Genomic DNA, 24,294 nt, shown 5'->3' on the forward strand with positions numbered 1-24,294 from the left:
GTAGGCACATTGCCTTTCATGTATTGTATGAATTTAGAAATATTTTGTTAATATGTATGCTTCACTTGCAGAGTTACTCTCCCATGATTACAGAATGACAGCGATGGTGTTTTTGATTTTTATTGAATGCTGTTTGTACACAGCTGCCTGGCTAAAAGTTCTGTCCCACCAACTCTGCATCTCTGAAACAAATCTGTATTCCCATTATAATCCCTGATTATTTTGTCCACAACATTTTCAATTTGTCTGAGACAAAAACCCAGTGTTGTCCAAGAACCAGCAAGAACACATAATTGGTACTTGACACCACAAACAATACAACTACACTGCAGTAAATGGCAATTTGGTTTAGAGCTGCGACGATTAATCAATTAGTTGATCGTCAGAAAATGAATCGTCTGTTTTGATAATCGTATATAGTTGTTACTTTTCAAGAAGAAAATGCCAAGTATTTGATGTTTCCAGCTTCTCACACGTGAAGATTTGCTGTTTTTCCTTTTCATAAATGACTGTTAGACAAAACAAGTAATTTGAAGACATCACTGTGGCCTCAGAGAAATTGTGAATGCTATTATTTCACTTTTTTCTTTTTTTACATTTTATAGTCTTAACAATTAATTGAGAGAATAATCAACAGATTGATAATGAAAATAATGGTTAATTGTAGCCCTGGTTTGGTTACGCCCATAATCAATACTATTACCAACACCTGCCCTAGGGCCCTGACAGCTCCAGACTTACTGTCACCTGGTTTGTGCTAATTTAATTGAAAATTTGTTTGAGAATGTACACCACTACATGTAAGCACAAATCAACATGCATGATAAAGGGCCTGAAGGTGGTTTCCAAATTGTTTCATCAGGTTACCACCCAGCAGATCTGTGGGCAGTTGGTATTAACGTTGATCATAGGAAAAAACTACACATTAAATCGAGAAAGGGAGGTTAGTCTGGCCATGTACACAATACTTGCCTTAGGTCAGCTGAAGACTCACGTTTTACCTTGGAAATAGTCTGAGGGACTTTTAAAGGGCCAGTCCAGCCAAAGAAAACCAGTTTCCTTTTCATCATATTTGGCTATGCTGATAGTGGTGAAAGAAGTACTCATATCCTTTAAGTAAAAGTACCAGTACAGCAATGTAAAAATACTCCATTACTCCAAGTAAAAGTCCTGCATGAAAAATCTTAACTACAGAAGTATTAGCAGCAAAATGTATTTAAAGTATTAAAGTAAATTTACTTGTTCTGCAATAACTGATGACATCATTAGATTAATAAAACTGAAGCATCAGTGTGTAAGCAGCATGTTACTGTTGTAGCTGCTGGAGGTGGAGCTGGTTTCAACTACTTTATATACACTTGGCTAGTTTAGTCCAGTGGTTCCCAACCTAGGGGTTGAGCCCTAAGGGTCACCAGATAAATCTGAGGGGTCGTGAGATGATTAATGGGAGAGGAAAGAAGAAAAAACTAATTTCTGATACACAAATCTGTTTTCAATTTTTGGACTTTTTCTCTAATCTTTGATTCTTGGTGAAATATTGGATCATTTGAACATTTATTGAAATGAAACCATGTGAGGAGTTTAGAGGGAAAAATCACTATTTGGTGGAGCTGTTAATAGCTCATAGACATCTGAAATGTGACCCCGACTACACACTGCTTTTTGCAAGATGTAAAAAGCCAAAAAGGTTGGAAACCACTGGTTTCATCTTTAACAATGTGTTGTATTTTAAAAGCTTGTTACATAATCCATTGTGTCAAATCTTCATCTGAAAACTAACTAAAGCTGTCAAATAAATGTTGAGGAGTAGAAAGTACAATATTTCTTTCTGAAATGTAGTGGAGTGGAAGTATAAAATAGCATAACATGGACGTACACAAGTAAGTTAGTAGTTAAAGTACAAGTACCCCAAAATGAATTATAAAGTACTTGGTTACCTTCCACCACTGGCAGATAATCCTTTTGTTACTTGAGGGTTTGAGACAAAAAAAAAAACATCCACATTTACATGTGGGGGCAAGTTGCTAATGATGAAAATGGTTAGCACACCATCAAGCATTATGTGGCGCTATTTTCACACTTCCCTTTACTGCACCACCAACATCGCACAGTGTTTGAGAGGCGGACAGTTAAGAAAACAACCGACACCAACTACCATCTCCTTTGATACTACTACGGGACAAAATGTGGCTTCGTGAGGAGCTTCTGAAATCCATATGGCACGCATTCACGGCCCTGGACGTGGACCAACGTGGAAAAGTTTCCAAGTCTCAGTTAAAGGTGTGTATCACTTCTGTTTTCTTGACGTTTACAAGTTGAAGGACGCACAGACGCTGAGAAGTAACAGTTTACTTTACCAACGTTTATAACGGTTCTCTTCCACCTGTCGTTACGTTAGTCGATGTAACGGTTGACGTTCCAACGTTCACTATGGAATAAGTTAACGTCTATGTCCATCACGTCGGTTGATGTCAGCTTTCTGGACACCGGTAACGTTAGCTTCAAAAGAGACATTTTGTCTGTAACCTCATTTGATGAAATAAACAGGCGACTAAATTGGATACTACTGTGTATTTTCGTGTCAGTGGTGGAAAGTAAGTACATTTACTCAAATACTATATATAAGTTACCCACGTTCAGAGACGTGCAAAAACATTTTGAGGAGTTGTTGCTCTAACCTGAAAGGAGCCCCCCTGCTCCCCCACACACACAGTAAATGGTGTAAAATATGGTCATTTAACTAACAATAAATCAAAATACTTTGTAAATTGTTTTAAATTAACTTAACATATCATTGCAGATATTATATCTTTGCACACATTACTGCAGATATAGCTTCTTACTATTTGAAGCAGCAATTTGATTTTGCGTCTTGAGCTTAGCGCTGCCATCTATCAATTTAATTGTAAAAGACTTGTAGGCTACCTGTATGTGATCACACCATTTCAACATTGCATAATGGTCCTTCATTTAATTTCTTGTTATAGAAAGCAGAAGCTATATAAAGCATTCAAACTTTGAGGAAATGGTTTTGAAACCAAAAAAGTGAAAACCAAAACATTGAAACTTCAAAAATAAACTCTTTGAACTCAGATGATTATGAGTTGATATTGTATACATAATGTTAAATAAAAATTTACAAGTAGATTTTGCAAATTCGAGTCATTTTAAATGTAACATGCCTCATTGTATCATCCAAAACCAAATATTTGATCGCACTTATATCTCCATGAATGAATACCACAGAATGACAGGATTACAATAATCAACATTTCTGTCTATGAATTTTCCGGAGACAATAATATAAAATCAGTGCCAGACAATATGCTGTCATTCTTTTCAATCCAATTCCATTTTATTTCTATAGTGCTTTAACAAAGCGTTGTTGTCACAGAGATACTTTACAGACATAAATGCAATTTAGAGAAAAAGAACTTCAGGCATCTATTGAAGTTTCAGGATATGAACACATTAGCTCCAACAATAGCAAGGCCATTACAACAAGGCCTAGTATATGACTTGTGTATGACAAATTATGAGAGGTTTTTTGTGTGCTTTCTTACCATCTCCAAGTATTCCAGTCTGAAAACTCTATAACTCCAACCCACACAACTATGAACATTTCATATTTTAAATGACTGCACATCCTCCTCAAAGTTTTACAACTGAAATCGACCTTATAAAAAACATCTGGTTCTTCTATATGAACAAGAGCATAACTCAGAATTTTACAAGAATAACTACAGCAGCCAAGAAGTTATCCTTCAGGAACATATTGCTATTTGATCAAAATATAGGCTACATCAAGTTCGTGTGTGTAAAATAAATCATTGTAAGAGTTTACAAATGATAACAGAGCTGACTAATAAACGCCATGTTTCTGTTACTTCAATCTGGCTCTTATTCAAAACACAAAGCAAAGCAGAGTACTAATGAGTAAACATCACGGACACCAAAAATGTTGCGGTGGACCGAACAGCAGTGGTGCTGTTCAGATCTAGAAATGCAACATCCTGGCAGTAGGGAGGACCTTTCTGACTGTCTTCAAGACATTTTCCCTGCAGCTCCATCAAGTTTTTGAGAGCCTCTGTCACTCAAGGATGCGCTCACTTGGACTGATGGCTTTTTGTGTCTCCACGAATGTTGCATGGTGCTTTGGAGAGTTGGCAACGAAAGTTTTCCAACCACCGCTTGACTTTGCACTCTCCACTAAAACCAGACATAGATCTCCACTAAGACCATCTCATAGATTTAGATGCACATTGAGGAACTGCTTGAAAACATAGCTAATGATATAGCTAGTTACAGTCAGTTTAGCTACTTTCCACTGAAAATAGTTGGTAGTCTGAATCCAGATCTGCAAAGTTGTGCTCCTCTTAGCCGCCTCCCTCAGTTCTTACTCTATCTGTTGTCTACTCCTTTTGGAAGGCATTGTAGCCTACTGTAAGCACCCAATGTTATTACATTACATTAAAAAAAACATGCATTACATGTTAATCAATTTCAACATTACAAGTTAACGAAAAAAAAGTGACTTCTATCAGCTACATCTGCTTGTTTCTTGAAAATTCATTGCAACCTGAATGAAGCATGTTCAAGAACATAGCTAGCAGCTCATGTCACAAGCTAGAAAAATGCTAACATGGACATTTGGTTGGTCTGGTTCGCACATGACATGTAGCTTCATATTGACTGTAAACAATATCTAATCTAGCATGATTCATCAGTCAAAACCATCAGATCCCCCTATCTCTACAGGAAGCACACTTAATGTAATGGTTGTAACTATGGAGTTTGGATGATATGGTGATTTAATTTGGTCGGTCTAACTTTAGCAATTATGGACTAGTCGTATTTATGCAGCCACAACAGCAAAAATAAAACTTTTTTTTTTCCTCTAGAAGGGCAGCTTAGCCAAAGAGGGCAAATGGGCTGCAGCCTTGTGCACATCCTTGCCTATGTTTAATTTTGAGGTGGCATTACATGTACTTTAACCTAGCATTTGGTAACGTTACTTAGCCTATAACGTTAAAGGGAAGGTTCACTATTTTTCAAGTCTGTCTTAAAACAACAGTCAGGTGTCCATATAAATACTGAAAGAGGTTTTCCTTGCTGTAATCATTCCTCCTGTTCATACTGGATATTAAAAGATTCCCTTCAAATACGCTTTCAATGTAAGTGAAGGGGGCTAAAATCCACAGTGTGCACACACAGTCATTTTGTATATAAATGCATTTAACAGTTTATGTGACGCTTATATGAGGCTTCAGCAGTGTGAGTTAGTGATATCAAGTGGATATCTGCCACATTTACACATTTTAGCATCAAATTCCCTCATTGTGTTTCCTCGCACTGTGTTTCCGTTTGTGCAGAAGGAGGCTTGTGGATTTTGGCCTTTATCACTTACATTTGAAGTGCATCATGAACAGGAGGAATGAATATGGCAAGAAAACCTATTTTAATGTTCATTTGGGCACCTGACTGTTAAGACAGACTCGAAAAATTGTGAACCCATCCTTTAATGCTAGGTATGATTGAAGAGAAAATATCAGACCTTTTACCACTGCATTCATTTGGCAGCTATAGTTAGCCTATAATTATTCTGCAGATTGAGTTTTTACATACAAAATATTTCATGATAAAGGATGATATAGTCTAACTGGTGTTATAAATTAGCCTACGCAACATTATATAAGTAGTACAACTTTAATTCAACATTAAAATACTGCTTAAAGTAATAATGTTACTAGTTGGTTAGTTAGTCAGTTAGTTACTGTTACTTTTACTCAAAGTCACACAGGGGATTTCTACCATCACTACATACTGTTTATTTTGCTGTACAGATGCCAATATGCTGTTACTCTTGTCAGATTCTCATGTTTATCCTCCATTTTTTCACAGATTTTGCTGCTTATTCATGTTTTCCTTGTGTAGTAATACTCATACAGGGTTTCTAAAAAAGGGAGAAAATGTAAGCATGTTGTATCCACTTTAACTGTAGCTGAAGTCATAGGAAACCTTGCTACAAGCCCTTTTTGCTGAGGGAAAGGCTAGAGAGAGGTGGTGTTTTGCTGTATGACATTCTGGGCCTCAGTTTGTTTGCCTGCTGGGTTTGATGTCTATGTGCCCAGCCTGATAAAGACACAGTCTGACTTCAGGGACCCTGCAGGGTTTTTCATGTCACACATATGCTCTCTCAACACTGCAGAGTGGCCAGGAAAAACTCTAAAAATCCCTATTTTTGGAGATTTATTTATGGTCTTTATCCTTATCCCTGTGACGGCGAGTTTAAAGCTACATGTACCACCACTGTCTCTGGACCGTCAGAGGAAAACATTTGCAAGTGGAGTTTATTGGAATTAAACCATGGTTCTTGTTGATGTGAAGCTACAGTGCTGTTTAGTCAAAATTACACATTTTCATATGTGAGACACTTGTATTACCCACCTTTTGGGTGTAACCCTCCCATTGTTGTCCCTGCACAACCAACCAGTAGGGAGAAGGTTCAGTTCAAGGAATGAAAGTTCAGCTTTAAGAGCTGAAGCAACGCTTGGTCAGTAATGCTTATAAATGTCAGCAGTGGGTTTTTGCATATGTGGTAACACAACCAACAAACCATGCAGCAGGTCTTGAGCTTGATCTTGACTTACCCTTTATGTTCATTATGCAGGGTATGCAAGTACTAATTAATGTGAATGAATTATTATCTGTTTCTTCACCTGCAGTACTCATGTATTATACATGTACTATCTAATTCACTTACCTGTGGATCTTTAGGTGCTGTCTCACAGCCTGTGCACCGTGATGAAGATCCCTCATGACCCTGTGGCCCTTGAAGAGCATTTCAAAGATGATGATAAAGGACCTCTGTCCAACCAGGGCTACATGCCCTACCTCAACAAGTTTATTCTTGACAAGGTGGGCACCAAGAAGATGACAGAGTTGTTAGAGAATAGGTGTTAACTCCTGTCAAAATACTATAATTTTCCCAAGTGGAAACAAGAGCTGGGTATCTTTTTATGTAAAATTTTTATAAAACTTTCTATGTTTCTACTGCCCTCACTATATGTGTTGGTGCACAGTTATGCACTCTTTCAATATAGGTTGATGACATCAGTTGGCCTTTGAGGTTTTTGGAGGAAATAACAAGGACACAAGGATTTCAAATTAGTTACATTGGTCATCATGCCAGGAAGAAACAAAGTATCACCAGTAATCATCAATAAGTCCTCATAGAAACGTGCATGTTATTATGCCTATGTAGTCCACAAGAGTAAAAGTAAAGAGTAAAAAACATAAAAGTGAGCCTGACAGTAAACAGTAGTGTTAACAGTTACAGTTGCTTAGTATGTTGTATTAGCAACACATTAGCCTCACACAGCAAACCTAGTATAATTGCTAACTTTTGGTTTGCACCTAACTGATGAACAAACAGCAAATCACAGAACAGCTGTAATAAAAAGTACCTGAAAATAATCCTCCAAAAATTGCATTTTAGATAAAGTAGATAAACAATGTTTGATAAAAGGCTGCATGTAAGCTAACATTGCTACTGCTAATGAAACTGAAACCAACTGCTTAAATATTAAATGTTGTTTAAATGTTTGCTATGAACGAGTCTCACAGGTCCTTTTTTAGACTCAGACGTACTCAGGCAAACAACCAGCTATACAATTTCACAGACAGTAAAAATAGAAAATATCCAAATTTCCTTTCTGTGAAACTGTATGACACAGACTAGTATGACTAATTATGATCTGTTTTGCGCCGTGGGAGAAGAAGTGGTTACAGCCACTTCTCTGTTATACTCAGTGTAACACTCTCTATTATTTATTCATTGATAGTGTAACAAATGTTATTGGAATTTGTAGATAAAGTGGGCTGCATCCTTGGACACTCTTCACTAAAGGGAGGAATATGCTCTCTGATAGATATTTGTTGCCCTGTAGCTTAGTGAGTGGCATTGTAATACACTGCAAACACATCTGTTGAAGAGTTATAAAACTAACTCCGATGTGAATTAGTAAACTGCTTGAGTTTCCTTGTTTGTACTCGGAAGCTGTTTTCTTGCCTCTCTCTTGTAGGCTCTGACTTGAATAAAAATTAGGCATTTAACTACATCAGGTTTGTACCTCACATCCTGAAGACTCGAGGTTTTGAAAGGAGACAAACACTAGTCCCCTGCTTAGCATTTGTAAACACGCTGCCCGCATTGGTGCTGACCAGTTTGACTTTGACTCTGACTGAATGCTTTGTGTTCAATCACAGGTACGAGAGGATTTTGATGTACTGGAGTTCAACAAGATGTGCTGGACACTGTGTTACAAGATGAAAATCTGCACTAAAAATCTACTCATCTTAGACAATGATTGTTTCAAAGTGTGGTGCATTTTCAACTTTCTGTCAGAGGACACGTACCCACTAGTCATCATCACTGAAGAGGTGAGAAAGAGCTTGAGCTGTTCACACATCACACTGCACATATAGAGGCAGTCACATCTGTCCCATTGCCTGTCTCAGAGCAGAATATGCAGATCTAGAATATGCAGTAAAAAATCTAACACAGAAAAGTATTTAACCATCACCTCCACCATATATGGTTGTAAGCTCCTATCTTGTCCATCTCCTTAGATCGAGTACTTTCTGCAAAAGCTGATAGAGGCCATGGGGAGTGGATGGAGTGAGGAGAAGTTTACAGATTACAAGCTCCAGCTGAACACGAAGAAGGACCGCCTGACTGCCTGGGAGCTGATTGAACTGGTGGGGATGGGTTACTTCAGCAAGGGCATGAACCGCCAGACCCTGTCCATGGGCATCAATGAGGTCTTCCAGGAACTCATACTGGATGTGCTCAAGCAGGTTAGACTGATGTCATGGTGCGTGTGTGTGTGTAGACAAAATAATTTAATAACTCAAGAACAATACATGACACTTAATCCACAGACGGGCCCGTACAGTGCATATTTAATCATCTCTTTCACTAGTTGCTGCATGTAAATGCAATATACTATGTGCAACGATCACATTAAAACACTGTCTTTGAATATGAAAACATTTGTACATGCTACCTCACATATGTTGATATCAGTTGGCATATTGTGGCATGTTGTAAACACCATAATATGGTGTAATATGAATGATGTATTATTTATCAGTTGCTTTGAAAAACACACACAGTTATCCTCTGAATCAGAAGCATTTTGTGCTTGTATGGTTTAATCCTGTTGAAGGGCTACGTGATGAAAAAGGGCCATATGAGGAAGAACTGGACCGAGCGCTGGTTTGTGCTTCAACCCACATCACTGTCGTACTACGTGTGTGAGGATCTTGTGGAGAAGAAAGGAGTTATCATGCTGGACCGAAACTGTTGTGTGGAGGTAAACACTGAAATAGTGAAGTTTTATTTATGTTAGTATGTGTTGTCACCTGGATATAATATACTGGCAATACTGTTAGTTTTTATTGGTTCAGTCATTTTCATGGCCCTCCAAATTTTATTGTTTAATTTATAATTATCACACAGCAGAAACACTTTGAATTTTTATAAATCCACACTTTTGTCTGTATAGAAACCTGAGCCACAAGTGCCATGACTTGTTATTCTCACCTGCAGTCTTTGCCAGATAAAGAAGGAAAGAAATGCCTGTTTATTATCAAGTGCACTGACAAAAGCTTTGAGATCAGCGCGTCAGATAAAAAGAAGAAGCAGGAATGGATTCAAGGTAGTTAGTCATTTTCCACTGATCTATAACCACCTCATCATAAACAGTTTTGTCATCATCGTCTCTTGTTGTGGAGGTCGGCTGATTCCCCTCTTTCTCTGTCTCATGGCAGCTATTCAAAATTGCATCCAGCTGCTGAGGTTGGGGCTGCCCTCTCCTCACCGTGAGGCCCGGCTGAGGCGCAGGGAGCTCCGGCAGAGACAGCACACGGAGGAGGGGGACCTGGCGGAGAAGATGAAGCAGCTCCAGGTGGCCAATGAGAACAAACAGAGGCAGCTGGAGGATATGAGGAAGGTACTCTTTTGTCCCCAAACATAAAAACTGACATTCAGAAGGAGGATTTCTGACATAGTTCCAGTAACCAATCGCACAACCCAAATGTCTTTTAAAAGGAATCCACTCTCTAGTCACGGAACCTAACAGACGTTGCTATTTCTAGTGCAGAGGCTCCTTCCTTCTATATCTGCCTGATTACCATTTTTCTCAGTCGTTCCTTAAAATTACTCAAATTCAAAAACAAGCATAGAGAAAACATTTTGATGTTCACAAAGGGTGTGGTGCCTCCTTTGGGCCAATCAGTGGTTTATTTTCTATGAAGATTTCTTGTAAATATGTTACAATGCAAATCAATGCAACAAAAAAAGAAACCACAGCCTCAAAAATCATTATAGAGTTGAATCAAGTCCTCCTCTTAGCAAAAACTGAGCATACAGTAATGAGCTATAAATATAGTACTTATTGCAGGGCTGCTAATATCAAGTATCAAACAAATATGTACACAGATATGTGAATTATTGTTGTCACAAATATGAAACTACAGTAGGTCTGTGTAATTATGGAAATCTTGGATCGAGATGATGAAACATGCATCTTAATTTCATGAGCAGTTTTCACTCTTTTCGGCATTGCTTGTCTTCTTTGGGATGTTAAAGAAGAGCCTTAAGAGGGAACATGTGGCAAAACTTTGATGTATCTTACTGATGACCTAATGAGTGTGAGTTTGTATAAAAATAAGAGTTTTCATCTGCTTCCCTTTATTGTCACATATTCTGGTTCAAAATAAACTTAATGCCAAACTAATTAAAATACACATCCACGGACAATACAGCACAACACTGATACTGAAAAGGGAAGCAAAACCTGCATGCAAACGACATCATATATCAGTCAGGGACACCTGTGTGTACTGAAAACCAAGGCGTATGAAGTCAGTAGTTTCAGAGCTGCAGCTCATTATTGATGGCTTCTCACTTCTCTTTTTGCTCTGCCAGATGGCCTTTTTTAAATGTTGTAATGTAAAAGCTTTTGCATCTTTTTACTGATTAATATGGAAGGTCACCCTTTCTTAACTTTGTGTCTAATCTGCACATCATTTTTGAATATTTGCATTCTGTTTGATACAATCTGGAGTAATTAAGCACAAAATACATAAAAGAAAAGTATTGCAAATCCATTTATTTGGCCTTGAAATATGTGCTCCTCCAAAATCACCACAGATTCTAAAATAAATCAAAGTTTCTCAGTGATGCAGAGGAGTAACAGCCCTTTCCTCTTTTGTGCTTCACAGAAAATGGAAGAGGCCGCGGCTAAAGCAGCGATAGAGGAAGACAGGAAGAAGAAGACTCAGTTAGACTTGCAGGATCGCTACAGATTGGACCTGGAGAGAGAGAAAATGGTAACTTGCAGTCTCAGTCTGCCTCTCACAACACTACTCGTTTGTCCCGGTGTTAGGGTTGATAAGTGAAACACTGCATATGTGGTGACACATGGTCTCGTCAAAGGTTCAGAAAGAAAATCGGTAAGTCTGGTGAACTAAAGCTACCTTTCTGTATACTGCATATTTTCTGATGAAGTCACCATCACCCGTCTGTGGCTCCGTCCTTCCAGGAAACACAAGCTAAAAATAATTTAAATGTAATATCCCATGATGCTGACTCATCTTTTGTGAGCGTCAGATGCAACAACTCTCATTAGTCATCATGTTAATACAGTGATTACACAGATAAATGTCTTTGTAAAATAATAATAACTTTATTCTTTCCTTTGGTGAGATTGCGTCATTGTAGCAACATGGAGGAGGACGTAGATGACACTCAGTACACAGTAAATGTGTCAAACGTCGAAGATTTGCAGTTGTTATATAGATTTGTCCTCACTTAATGTGTAAGAATATGCAACACTGATTATCTACATTATGTGTGTGCATGTAATTATGTATGTGTTTTCATGTGTGTGTGTGTGTGTGGACTCGCTCAGGTGCGTCAGCAGATGGAGGAGCAGGTGGCTCAGAAGTCCAGTGAACTGGAGCAGTACCTGCAGCGCGTCCGGGAGCTGGAGGACATGTACCACCGGCTGGAGGAGGCCTTAGAGGACGAGAGGCAGGCCAAGCAGGATGAAGAGGCCATGCGCAAGCTGCAGGCCAGGTCTGACACACACACACATACATACACACGCAGGACAGTGTGTGGATACAGCAGGATACAATTACATGAACTTGTATGATATAATGCAAACCAGTTCAATAGCTGCCTCAAACTTTTTCAAACAATTATCTGTTAATACTACATAGTCATGTTTCGGCTGTAGTTTGTGGTGATGTTGTATTGGATTGTATTGTATTGTTTACCTAAATAATTAAATATTCGATGTAATTATTTGCTGCACCTCATGATATACAATCACCATTTTGTTTTTCTTCATTTTCACCTTGAAAGTAGCCAAATAGTTTAAAGGAGCAGAGCAGTTTAAACTGATTCTCCCCAGATTTATAATTTTTTGCACACACACTTCCATAAGTTGTCGATTTTACTACAAGAAGACTGCTCTTAACATTAAACTGGATTTTGTTGTGATAAGCATAGCTCAAGAAAATGCATCTGACGATAGAAAGTGATGAGAACGAGCATCCTGGTGGCCGAGATGTTTGAGATGCTGACCATGTGATCGCAGCGTCCCTGGTTCAAGTCTGGCAAGGGACCTTGTTCCCTGTCATTCCTCATCTCTCATTTCCTGCTGTCACCTCTCTAAAAAAGTACAAAATGCCCTCAAAAATAAAACCAATTAATAAAACAATAAATGGCTAAATCACAGTGATTGTACTGCAAATTGCTTTTTAAATACACAAGTCAAAAAACAAAAATCTAATTTAATGACAACTAACAATACATTGCATTCCAGTACAATAATACTACAAATACACAATCTCAGAAAATCATTGGCACTGACAATCAATAAGCATAGTTATCACAGTGGTCCAGTCATTGTTTTTCACCAGCTGGTTTAATTCAGCTGTAGGGTTGATAACAGGTGAAATACACTCACTGTTTCTCTGTGTATATTTTGAATCGGCTTGCTGTATTAGTGTGGGTGACATTCGAAACAAACACTCCCAGTATGTTCTGGCTTCAGCTCCTTTTTTCCCTCCACATTGAGCAGAAACTAAGTAGACCGCTGTAAGACAGTTGAAATACATTTTAAGCATGCTTGCTGTGCGTTTCCTCGCAGGCTGCTGGAGGAGGAGGCAATGAAAAGGACAGAGCTGGAGCAGATCCACCTGCAGCAGCAGAGGGCGCTGTCTCAGACTCAGGCTGAGAAGCAGGAGCTGGTGGAGGAGCAGCTGGCCAAGGAGAGAGACCTGCAGGCAGCCATGAAGCAGCTGGAGACACTGGAGAACGAACGGAAGGGAGCGCTGGAGCAGTACGAGGTCAGGCCAAAGTGTACAACAGAATACGCTACAAGACCTACAGTCAATAATGAGGAACAATGGGACCCAGTACCAGAGTTAGAAAGCATCAGAGTTTTGGTATTGATACCAAATGATACAGTATTTAGGAATAAAAGCACATGTCTGAAGACGATATGCACACAAGAACTTTGCCTAAGTAAATGACAGTATAACTGGTTAAATGTTTATTTTTGTTTTATTTATCAGATGTATCTGATCAAAGAATAAGTAAACAAGATTTTGAATCTGAACTGTCAACTTTCAGCACAAAATATTTCAGTCAGTGCCCAAAAAGTTTTGAGATTCAGTACCTAGCCCTAGTCAGAATAACTATTTGGATGAATGACATGTGGAGGGATGAGAGGGTAGACGACAGTGACTGGCACAAAATAAAACATTAACCTCAGTAATGTGGAGAATTAAGTAAATTCAGTATCTTTATTTTCTCTAAGGATAATCGGTCTTGCCCTCAGGTCAACACTACAGAAAATAATACAAACACTGAAAACATAGATGCTCAAGATCCATAAAATTTGTCCAGTTTGATTGAATCAAAACAGTTTGGAGCAGAAGTACAGAAGAATAGTTTCAACTGTCTCAAAATGTCCTCACAGCCATTTATCTGCCTGTCTGCACTGTGCTGACATCTGTCCAGAGTTCATATGGTCTGAATGCTTCTTTCTCTTTCTTCTTCATATCTAGGAGGTGTCGAGGAAACTTGAGCGAGCAGCTAACAAGACTAAGACTTGGAAAGACAAGGTGGCCAAACATGAGGGGCTAGTGCGTCTCATCCAGCCAGGTGAGGGATTGATAGCTGCTCATTAGTGGTTGCTCATTATTTACTCATATATGAACAGTCTTGTAGTTACAGGTATTTAACTGACCGATATTTAACCGCAGAGATTTTTATATTCAAGGTCATGACAGATGGGTTTTTTAAATATTATGTAACCGTAATGTTACTTTTAGCCAACTAGGCGCTAACACAGGCCACCCCCAGTGCTTTATTCTGCGTCAGAGTAATTTATAGCCCAAGTACGTGACAAAGCTGAGAGTTTTAAGTCTAAATTATTGTTGTTCCACACCCAACAATGTTCTTCTTTCTTGACATGTTTGAATCAGTAATTTGTCTTGTTTAAAGGCATCCCTCCCCCCTCTCTCTCTCTCTCTCTCTAATGGTCTTTTTAGGCCATAAAGGACCTCAGAGGATCACTAACTGGGGTCCAGCTTCATTTACTGACGCCGAGCTGGAGATGAGAAAGAAATGCTGGCAGGAGAGTAAAAACCAGGGGGCTCAGGCTCAGTGAACGCTCATCATGTTTCCATGGACCACACACTGATGAGGAAGACTCTGACCATAATTAACTGTTGAGCCAATGTTTTCACATTCCAGGTCTGAGAGGGTTTTATAACATGAATTTATTGAGCCACACGATAGCTGCAAAAAAACAAAACTATGTTACAGATTTCATTAGTCACATTTTGCCTTTACATGTACATCTTGGATTAACTGCATCTTATCTTTTTCATCTTCATTCATGTTCTTATTCAGTTTTTGTTTTGTCTTGCAGTCGGTAATTTCATCCTTTCTTAGCTCTCATGTGCTGACTATATTTAATTTCATAACTTTGCAGTTGTTTTGCATATTTGTGTTTTGACATGAACCTGCTGTGATGTAAACTAGGGAAAAAAACTGATATCCTGCTAATTATAACAATTAATACACTGGCTTCATTTCCTGATAAAAAACTTTTGTTAGCTAGAGTTGAGTGAAGGCTGTTTGTCAGTCATAACTAACATGATAAAAAATAGTAAAATACCAACTATTCTTCATGAAAGTGGATTTCCTTTTCATAAATATGTACATTTTATAGCTTTAGGAGGCTGTTTCCAAATAAAGACACCTAAATGTGTCTTAGAAGATGGCAACAAGTGTCACCTTTTCTTTCTGTTATGGAGTTTCAGTTTGACTCGTCTACCTCCCAATCAGGACAAAGAGTGTCCACTAGGTGTCACCACATGAACAGGATCCTCAGTTCATTATGAACTGAGGCGCAATGGGAGCCACTGTGCAGGTGCTACAGGCTCATGTGGAAGCTGTGAGAAAGACGTGCATAGACATTTGAGATGTTTTAAGAGCCTCAGTGTATCTTGAGCTGTGGATGCTGAGTGTACACACTAGTGCTCGGTGTTCCTTTTGGGTTTTTTTGAAGGAAACAAGGGAGAGAGAGATATGACATGCAACAAAGATGCCCAGTCTTAACCATCTGGCTACCAGGATGCTGCAAGATATTCTCGAAAAAGGAGCCACATTGTCCAGATGTTGCATGGTCCTTTTGTTTTTACTGTTAAAAGATAAAGCTGGTCTGATTCTGTATTTTTCATATTGTCAACACATCCCATGAAAAGACCAAACCAACAAATGTGGCAATCTCTGAACGCATTCTTACCCTCCCCTACCCTGTCTGGCACTCAGCCCCGAATTCATTCATTCCAACTGAAGATAGAAATCTTAAAAAAAAACAAAAAAAACAAACTGAAACTGGTTTGTGACCCATTTTTAAAAAGGCTAAATCATTTCCTAAAACAGCTGGGCACTGTAGTTAGTCAAACAGATTGAGGTCTGTGGCACAGAGTAATGAACTTTATCAGGCTTTGGCCACACAAACCATACTTGTACGATCAGTGTTGTTTTTAGTCTTTTCAATATAAATATAGAATATCACCATACATCCTTTCAGCAGGATAAAAGCATTGCAGTTACCTTCTTAACTTCAATTTGATCGCTATCAGCACCAATACTGATCTGCTTAAACAGATCGGTTATCAGCTATGGTATTACAAAGTTCATTGTTTCTGCTATCAGTTATATTCAATCAGTCACAGCACGCTGTTAATAGTGCTACAGTGATCCATGGTCTCATGATACCTTACAAGCAAAATGATTCCACCGACTTCCACACAGTGAGGTACACAGATGTTAAATTTGTGAAAAAGGCAGGTGGTGGCACTGGTGTCAGACTGGTACATGGTATCGACAGATGCTCTGAGTTGAGGTTTCGGTAGAGAAAAAAGTTTGGCATCCCCAGTCACCTGCCTGTTGGTATGTGTATGACTTCATTGTTCGAGTTATCACAAAACAAGATGAATCACCAGTGCAGTGATGCCTCAGCTTTTCTGCGGCCCGTGTCAAAACACATCAGTTTGTGCAACAAAGGACCACTGTTCTCACACGTACACCTCACCTTTGTCTTCCCTACTTTCATGTTTCAGTGAAAATAGAGACATTACAGGAATATTGTAACTGAGTGAAACTTATAACTGGGTGAAACTATCAACTGTGGGTACTTGTTTGTCTCGTGTCTGCCAGTCAATCCGCACAATGAGCGTCTTTACTTTCTGAATCAAACGACCTTAATTTGTCCTTCGAGAGAGAGTGAGAAAGAAACTGGAAGACAAGAAACAGTTCATCTTGAGTTCAGAGTTGTCAGAGCAAGAGATGAGATAAGAACCTGCATGTATACACTGAACTAACCGTCAGATGTAGATCTCTTTATACCGGTGGTTTACTGATAAGCTGAGATACAGAGACGGATTGTCCAATTCTCTGACTTAACAATCAGGAATGTGGTTTACCACCAAAAAAGATAATGTAATCCTCATAGCTTTCTCCTTTTATGGACTTTTTCGTTTGTATGATTGAGAGTCTTTTAATAGGTGCACAGAGACAACATTTATGACAAAAAGATGACAACAAACAGCTAATGATTGATACAATTCAGGATTGTCATCGCAGTATTTGTCTTAAATCGTTAATCTGGTGCGCGATAAATAGATTTGCTGTTCACATTTCTCCTATGAGAAGTATTTTTATCCCAGAATGTGAGAAAAATGTGGTGCCTTTTTGCAAACACTATTCTCAGAATTCTGACTTTCTAATCTGCGTAGCTAACTCGCACAAGCCCTCGACATTCCAAAAATAAGGATATCTCAAGCTGTCTCACCCTCGCCCCATGTGTCCGAAAAGTACCCTAATGCCCAGAACCAATCCATCTGATTCCTGTCCAACATATCCTCATCGAAACTGATTTGAAACGGGAACATTCTTAAGAATTGTCTGCTGGTGAAAAAATGTCTGGCAGATGCCTGTTTTCTGGGTTAGGTAACTTCCCACAGTGACCTCACGGCCCCGAGTGTTTCACAGGGTTGAACGGACTCTGGGTTTAGCCGCGGAGGGAAACTGCGGGTCACTTACACTTGCAAGAGAAAAACATCAGGGCCTCAAACAAGAAAGTCTAAGTGGACCAAGGAAACAGATATTAATTCAAACTGTAGAAACTCCTACTTCTGTCCCTTACAGCTATTAATCAAATGTGTAATTGTGCTTGTCTATTCATGGATGAGTGGGCGGTGTCCGGGTAAGATTATCTGGAGCACGGTTGATTCATGCATTTGATAATCTCCCAACAAGACCCCCATGTGCTCTAGGCAGTTGACATCATCCTGATTTCTAGGGTGGGACTCGGTGATGTGTGTCAAGCAAGAAGTGAGATCAGTGTTTGGAGTACTGAATTTTGGATCAGGTGCCCGCCAAGGGGCCACAGGGCCCCGAGGCAGAAAGGGGGCCCTCAGTAGCGGTGCGGTGGCTCTCACATTGCACACATTGCAGAGGCACCCAGGAAATAGAAACTGCTACACAGCCCGCATTCATTGCAACTGCAGGGCTACATGGATAATAGGATTTGGAGGACCAATAAAATAAATCAGCATCATCTGTCACTGGAGTATTTTTGGTCCGTGTGGAAAGGCCAGTTAGCTTATTTTTCAAGCTGTTTTCTCGGACAAGAAGCATTTACTGCAGCTGTGACTGTACATGAACGGTGCAGCATCCAAAAACAACAGATACGTGCAATCTTGAATTTATAGACTGCTTTTGATTTGTCTTTTTATGTGAGAGCAGCACGCTTCCAGCCAACCAAGACTAATCACACTGAACATAGCCAAGTTACACAAGATCACAATTACATAGCACTGCATTTTAGAGCACTGCTGTTCTTAAGGATAATGGCTGCTTTTATCGATAATCTTTCTCCAACTTCAGAGGAAAAACCACTTGTGGAGTCTGTAATGTAGGCGAACTCACGTCATGGTTACGTAACGGCAAGGATCTTTCATCTCCTAATGTAACTTTTATACAAACAACTTGCATGCAATGAAGCTATGTGGAATCAGTAATTGATTGCTGTTGAGTTGAAACGGCTGCCATTTCTTCTTCTGCCGGAAATGATTCCTATCATGCCATTCCACACAATCCTGCTGGAAAACTTCCGCTGCATCCCTCTGTTTGTGGGCAGAGGTCCTAATCTCCATACCCAAAGCAAGAGGCTAAATATGGAGAGGCCTTCCAGAGGCTATGCCCAGATGTTGGTCTGCTGCAGCTCTGCACCTGCTTCCAGTAGAAGCCAGCTGGGAGATCATACTGAGAGACAAACATCTCCCACACCCTCCTCCCCTGCAAAAAAACACCCTCTGCTCTTCTTCTGACCCCCGCTTCCCTCTCAGAGACAAACCTTCCTAGGACTGCAGGAGTCCTGTTCAGAGCCGCCATCCAGGCGCCACTGAGCCTGAGCTGGGGCTCTTGCCCAGTCCCATATTCATTGTTGGCAAGTGAGACACCCATCATCATCCTCTCCAAGCTCCTCTGTTGTTGGCTCTGAGCAAGAAAACATGAGTTGCAGCAGTGTCGGATTACCTTTCATTGAGAGAAAATCTTTAATAAAGACGACAGAGGCCAGGAAAACGTGGCTATTACAAATGGTTTAAGTTTTCCTCCTGTATCCTATAACCCATTGTATGACAACAATAAGTGCTATGTGAGGCTATACTTTGGCACAGTGGTGCTATGAGCTCAATGCTAACTTCAGCATGCTAATGCTCACAATGACATGCTGATATTTACCAGCTATAATGTTTACCATGATCAATGTCTTATTTTAGCATGTTGTCATGCTAACATTTACTAATTATAGTGTTTAACACAACGTACAGCTGAGGTATCTGGTCATAAACCAAAGTTATGGACACATTTTTTTTTGTACCTGATTACTCCCCAAGAGTAAAAGTCAAGGGATCATTAAATTTAGGGCCGATTATTTTCTCAAATAATCTTTTGGCCAATAAAAATGAATAAAACCAAGAAAAATGTTTATCACACTTTTCCAGAATGCAAGGTGATGTCTCAAATGTCTTGTTTTTTTCTGACCAACAGTCGAAAACCCAAAGATATTCAGTTTATAATATTTTTACTTAGAAAATCACTGATACAATTATTCAGTTAACTAAATGGTTGCTGATTAATTTTCTGTTGAATGACAGGTGGGTGCTGTCACAGGCAACCATGGCAACAACGTTGGTTAGGTAACATAACCATGGCGTAATCCCAGATTCACAGAGTATAGGCATAGCCATACCTGTCGCTATTTCAGTGTGTTTTCAGTTCATGAAAATTAATTGTAACATTTTGGTTGCCTAAAAATGTCTTGTTTAGTGCTTGGTTGTACTAAAAGACCCTCTAAAGAGTCGGATGTTCAGTTTTTTTCCAGTAAGTACATTTTGTTTTAATGGTTTTAAGCCTCTTTTTTGCCAGCAGCAAAAATTAGCATTAGCATTAGCACAGTTAACCAAAGACTGTAAGTGCATAATGGTAACCAAGCTAGCAGGTAGCGTTAGGGTCAGCTCAACCCTCTTGTCCAAATATGGTCACTTCAGGCTCCAAAATCCAAGCTGGCGACGGTCAAAATGCAAACTTGTGGCTTCAAAACAGAAATCCACAAACCAATGGGTGACGGCATGGTGCCCATGTCCGTTATTTTTTATAGTCCGTGTGCACAACTACAGATCTTACAGATTCAAAACTTAAAATCTATTTGTTTAGATATTTTTTAAACATTCAAACATTTGAATTCATTGAATCAAAACGTTTTTACACATTCACACATTTGAATGTGTTCATACGAAATGTTTACACGCATTCAGTTATGGTGATACACAACTACAATACATATGACCCTAATTTTATTCCATACACCACAACATCAGATCTTAAGTCAGGAGAGATATTAAACCGTTCTGGCATCACACGGGAATGTTTACACAAAATTACATCTCTTGGTAAAACCATAGGAACACACCTGTCCAAACAGCTGTACACTTACTGCTTTAATTCCTTGGAATCATGAACGTCTGGCAGTCTGTTCGCTATCTGAGGAGATATTTCAGTCTGACCGACCGACTGATATCTCTAGAGCCATGCTGCTATTTATTTCATGTGTTGTTGTATACAAAACATATTTTCATCACATTTTCACATGGATTTCCATGACGACATCTCGTGGCACCTTTTTCTTCTTTTATGATAGCTGCCATGTGCTTAGTTATTAGTTTAGTAGAGCAATGTTTAGGTAAGAAGATATGAAAACTATTCATACAGATTCACTCTAATTCATTGCGTGTATCTCATGGATTCATTTACAGATAAATGGGCAATAATTTTATGACGCATATACATGGAGGCTTGTTGTTAATCTGCATTTAACACTTAAAATAGTAAAAATGAAGAATAACACTACAGTAACCTGGAAATGTTTATGGTAAGAGTTGTTTTTACTATAAGTTAAGAAGTTCCCACTCAGTAGTTTTGATAAACACTTTTAATAATATGCAGTTATAAATGTTAGTAAGTCTTGATAAAGGGTTATGGGAGACTGTTCATGTGTGTGTAAATACATTACACTACAGTTTAACATGTCGGTTTCAACAGTCATGTTTCTATCCAAATGTAATGTACATTTTAATCACATTTTGTAGAAAATCAGCCTCAGTAAATGTGAATTCATTTGCACTTCCATCCACAACTGTTATGTGAATATGAGGAGTTGATGCATTGATAAGGTGTTAATTCTCTAATCAGGTGCCATTAAACCTTCTTCTTCAATGGTTTAATGGCAATTTGGAAATATAAACTCAAAATATTCCCGTTATAAATAACATTTATTATGAAAGAATGTTAAACAAGAAGTGCACAACGAAGTATACTTACAGCTTATGCTTTGTAATGCTTCGACTAAAGGATGGTAGGAGATGGAAGGTGACAATGCACCACCTGCCAAGAAAACTGCTTTCTGTTTGCTGTCGTCTACAGAATAATCAACTCAGCTGCTTTGTTACATGAGAAAGTAAATTTAAGAACAATAAATTAAAAGCTTGAATAATGGGTATTGTATGAATTTGTATGAATGTCTGTGCCTGTAGTTAGTTAACAGAAAGTGTCTTCACATTCTTCATTTTCACCCTCCTCCTTCTGGCACAGCTGGCAAACAGACGAATTTATTTTGATGTGGACTTGTTTTACCTTCGGTGATGATGAATATTGTTCAGGACTATTTGGGGTTTATATTGGCACACAATGAAGTTAGCTAGATAGATAAATACAGGACAGAGCATCTGTCATGTGTTTTTCTTCTTGCACAGATTCAATTGAATCTTTTTATTTTAAATTAAAAGAAAACTCACTTATTTTCTGACGGCAGTGGTGGAATGAAACTAAACCCACCCCCCACTCACAGGTGGGGGGTGGGTTGGAGGGGGCGGGGGGGCAACCACCCCCCTGGTGCCTTCCGAGGACAAAAAAATACAGTAGAAGTGCCCTCTAAGGCACCCTCACAAAGGAGAAAACATACCAAAGTTCTGTAATGACTGTCTAGTTATGGATAAATCCCGATAAAGTGCCCTATAGAGGGTCTTGATATGTGACAATCTGGAATGAAGTGCCCTCATAGTTACCCTTTCAGTGGAAGAAAATGTGATAGTGCCCTGTAAAGAAAACTCAAAAACTAGAACATATGAAGTGCCCTTTCAATGAAGAGGATGTAATGCAGTGCCCTATAATGCTGTTGTAATGGGGTGAGCTGGAGGTTCTGTATGGTTGCCCTTCTAGTCAACAACAGCACAACAACAACAACAAAAAAGCATTTTAGGGTTCTCCTAAGTCTAACATGCTGTGCACTGTATGGGAGAAAAACATTGTGAAGTTTGGGCCCATTGAATGTATCAGATGCCCTTTATATTTTTTCGTCACTGCCCCTGTGTGAAGTTGTGACTCCTTGTCATGTTACAGATGTTTGAGCTCCACCAAATAAATAATTGTTTGAGGCCCAAAGACGTAAAACTTTCCAATATTTCACAAAAAAGTATGAAAAAAGTAGGAATTATTTGTAATGTAGTAATTTTACATCATGGTTTTGCTACTTTTACTTAAGTAAAGTACTTCTTCCACTACTGCCTGACTCATGTCGAGTTTGATCAGTCACTGATTTCGTTCTTGCACACTGGTCATTGTTGCGTCTACCTGTGCTGCAGAGGTTTGATAAATTCAAAGCTGGATTCACTTAAAATACTGTTTACTGCCTTGGTTTAGTTTGAGATGAGCAACTAAATGGGAAATAAGCTTATTTCTTGCCCAGAGTTAGATGAGGAGATCAATACCACCTGCCTGTGTTTGATATTAATTTGAGGAATGTCGCAGTCTCCTGATCGGCCCACAAGTCACGTTTTGCCTGTTGAAATGTTTCAGTGGAGCAGATTTTAGTGATTACATTTAGTGACATTAAAGCCAGATGCTTCATACATGTCATTATTTATTACAGCACTTGGTTGCATTTTCACTTTTATTGATGCACCAACTTTTCTGTCAGCCAAAAATAAAAACTTTTCAGCGATAAACTGTTTATTTTTGAATTTCTCATCTCTGTGACTTGATAAGTGTGTTGAGTATCTTTAATGTTGAACTACCAACTACCTGCTGGTGGCGCTAGATGAAAAATCAGGGGATCTCCACGGTAACTAGGCTTTGTCCTTGGGGAGAAAACAAATGAGAGTTGTGCACACATCATCAAAACCTCAGCGGGGCAGGTGCTGGATACATAAAAATGAAACTAGATACAAGAAGTACCCGCACACTGAGTCAGAGCTCCATTTTCTTTATTTGTGATGTTCAACATCAGGCAAATACTCACAGGAAGGAAATGAGCATAAATGATATAGTCAGATGACATCACAATGTTGCTAAGACACCAAAAGAAGAATAAAAAACATTAATATGAGAGGTCAAACAAATATAATAGAAGGTCTTGATGCTGATTGTGTTCAAATTTTCAGTCAATAAGTCACAAAAAAAATTCAAAATTAAAAACAGAAATATCAAACACTCACCGGCCACTTTATTAGGAACACCTGTTTAATCTAATGCATCCAACACAACAGCTCTGCCATAAATTCTACGTTTACGAAGCTTCTACATTCTCAGTTTTTGTTGACATGGTCAGACCTCAATAATAAGCAGCTAAGTCACTGACCTTAAATTCATAAGAAACTACTCTGATTTCCGAAGAACTGAAATTACGGTTTTTCTCGACCTTGAAATTATGCTCCATTTCCCAAAACTCTAAACACAAATGTTTAACTGATCATCTTCAAAGACTTCAAAGAATTATCACCTTTCTGACAATGTCAACAAAAACTGAAGACGTATAAGATTAATTAAAGTAGAATTTATAGAAGAGCTGTTACAGTTGTTAGATTGCACAGGTGTTCCTAATTAAGTGGCCAGTGAGTGTAAATAGTAGTAAAATGGTGGGTGCCATATGTTAATGAGACACTAGGGAGCAACAAGAGTCATTAAAAACATATATAGTGTGTTCATTATAGAATTAATAGAAATAGAATAAGAGGATTTGTTACGTGTCATGCATGTACATAGAAAGAAAAAATAAGACAGAAGAAAAATGTTCA

General features: G+C 38.8%; 1 protein-coding gene across 3 annotated transcripts; it reads left to right on the forward strand.

Annotated features, from left to right (window-relative positions):
• The first annotated feature begins 103 nt into the window (after positions 1-103).
• On the forward strand, positions 104-15,541 carry swap70a (switching B cell complex subunit SWAP70a). 3 transcript variants are annotated; one of them, XM_067588611.1, is made up of 12 exons: positions 104-2,280; positions 6,778-6,918; positions 8,269-8,442; positions 8,632-8,859; positions 9,231-9,377; positions 9,614-9,722; positions 9,835-10,016; positions 11,290-11,397; positions 11,979-12,145; positions 13,227-13,425; positions 14,149-14,245; positions 14,635-15,535. In XM_067588611.1, exons 1-12 carry the CDS (start codon positions 2,185-2,187, stop codon positions 14,751-14,753), a joined length of 1,767 nt encoding a protein of 588 aa, XP_067444712.1. In that variant the 5' UTR covers positions 104-2,184; the 3' UTR covers positions 14,754-15,535. The 3 variants fall into 3 exon arrangements, with proteins under 3 accessions (XP_067444712.1, XP_067444722.1, XP_067444717.1); XM_067588616.1 differs by lacking the exon at positions 104-2,280 and adding an exon at positions 2,375-2,594 and having other exon boundaries at positions 14,635-15,536; XM_067588621.1 differs by lacking the exon at positions 9,614-9,722 and having other exon boundaries at positions 9,855-10,016; positions 14,635-15,541.
• The last annotated feature ends 8,753 nt before the right edge of the window (positions 15,542-24,294 follow it).

The sequence above is a fragment of the Thunnus thynnus genome, chromosome 1 (genome assembly GCF_963924715.1).
Source record: "Thunnus thynnus chromosome 1, fThuThy2.1, whole genome shotgun sequence".
NCBI lineage: Eukaryota > Metazoa > Chordata > Actinopteri > Scombriformes > Scombridae > Thunnus > Thunnus thynnus.

Coding starts and splice junctions, on each gene's coding strand:
- swap70a (XM_067588611.1), top strand. CDS start 2,185: ATGTGGCTTCGTGAGGAGCTTCTGAAATCCATATGGCACGCATTCACG. Junction 6,919..8,268: donor ACAAGTTTATTCTTGACAAG/GTGGGCACCAAG, acceptor GTTCAATCACAG/GTACGAGAGGATTTTGATGT. Junction 10,017..11,289: donor AGCTGGAGGATATGAGGAAG/GTACTCTTTTGT, acceptor TGTGCTTCACAG/AAAATGGAAGAGGCCGCGGC.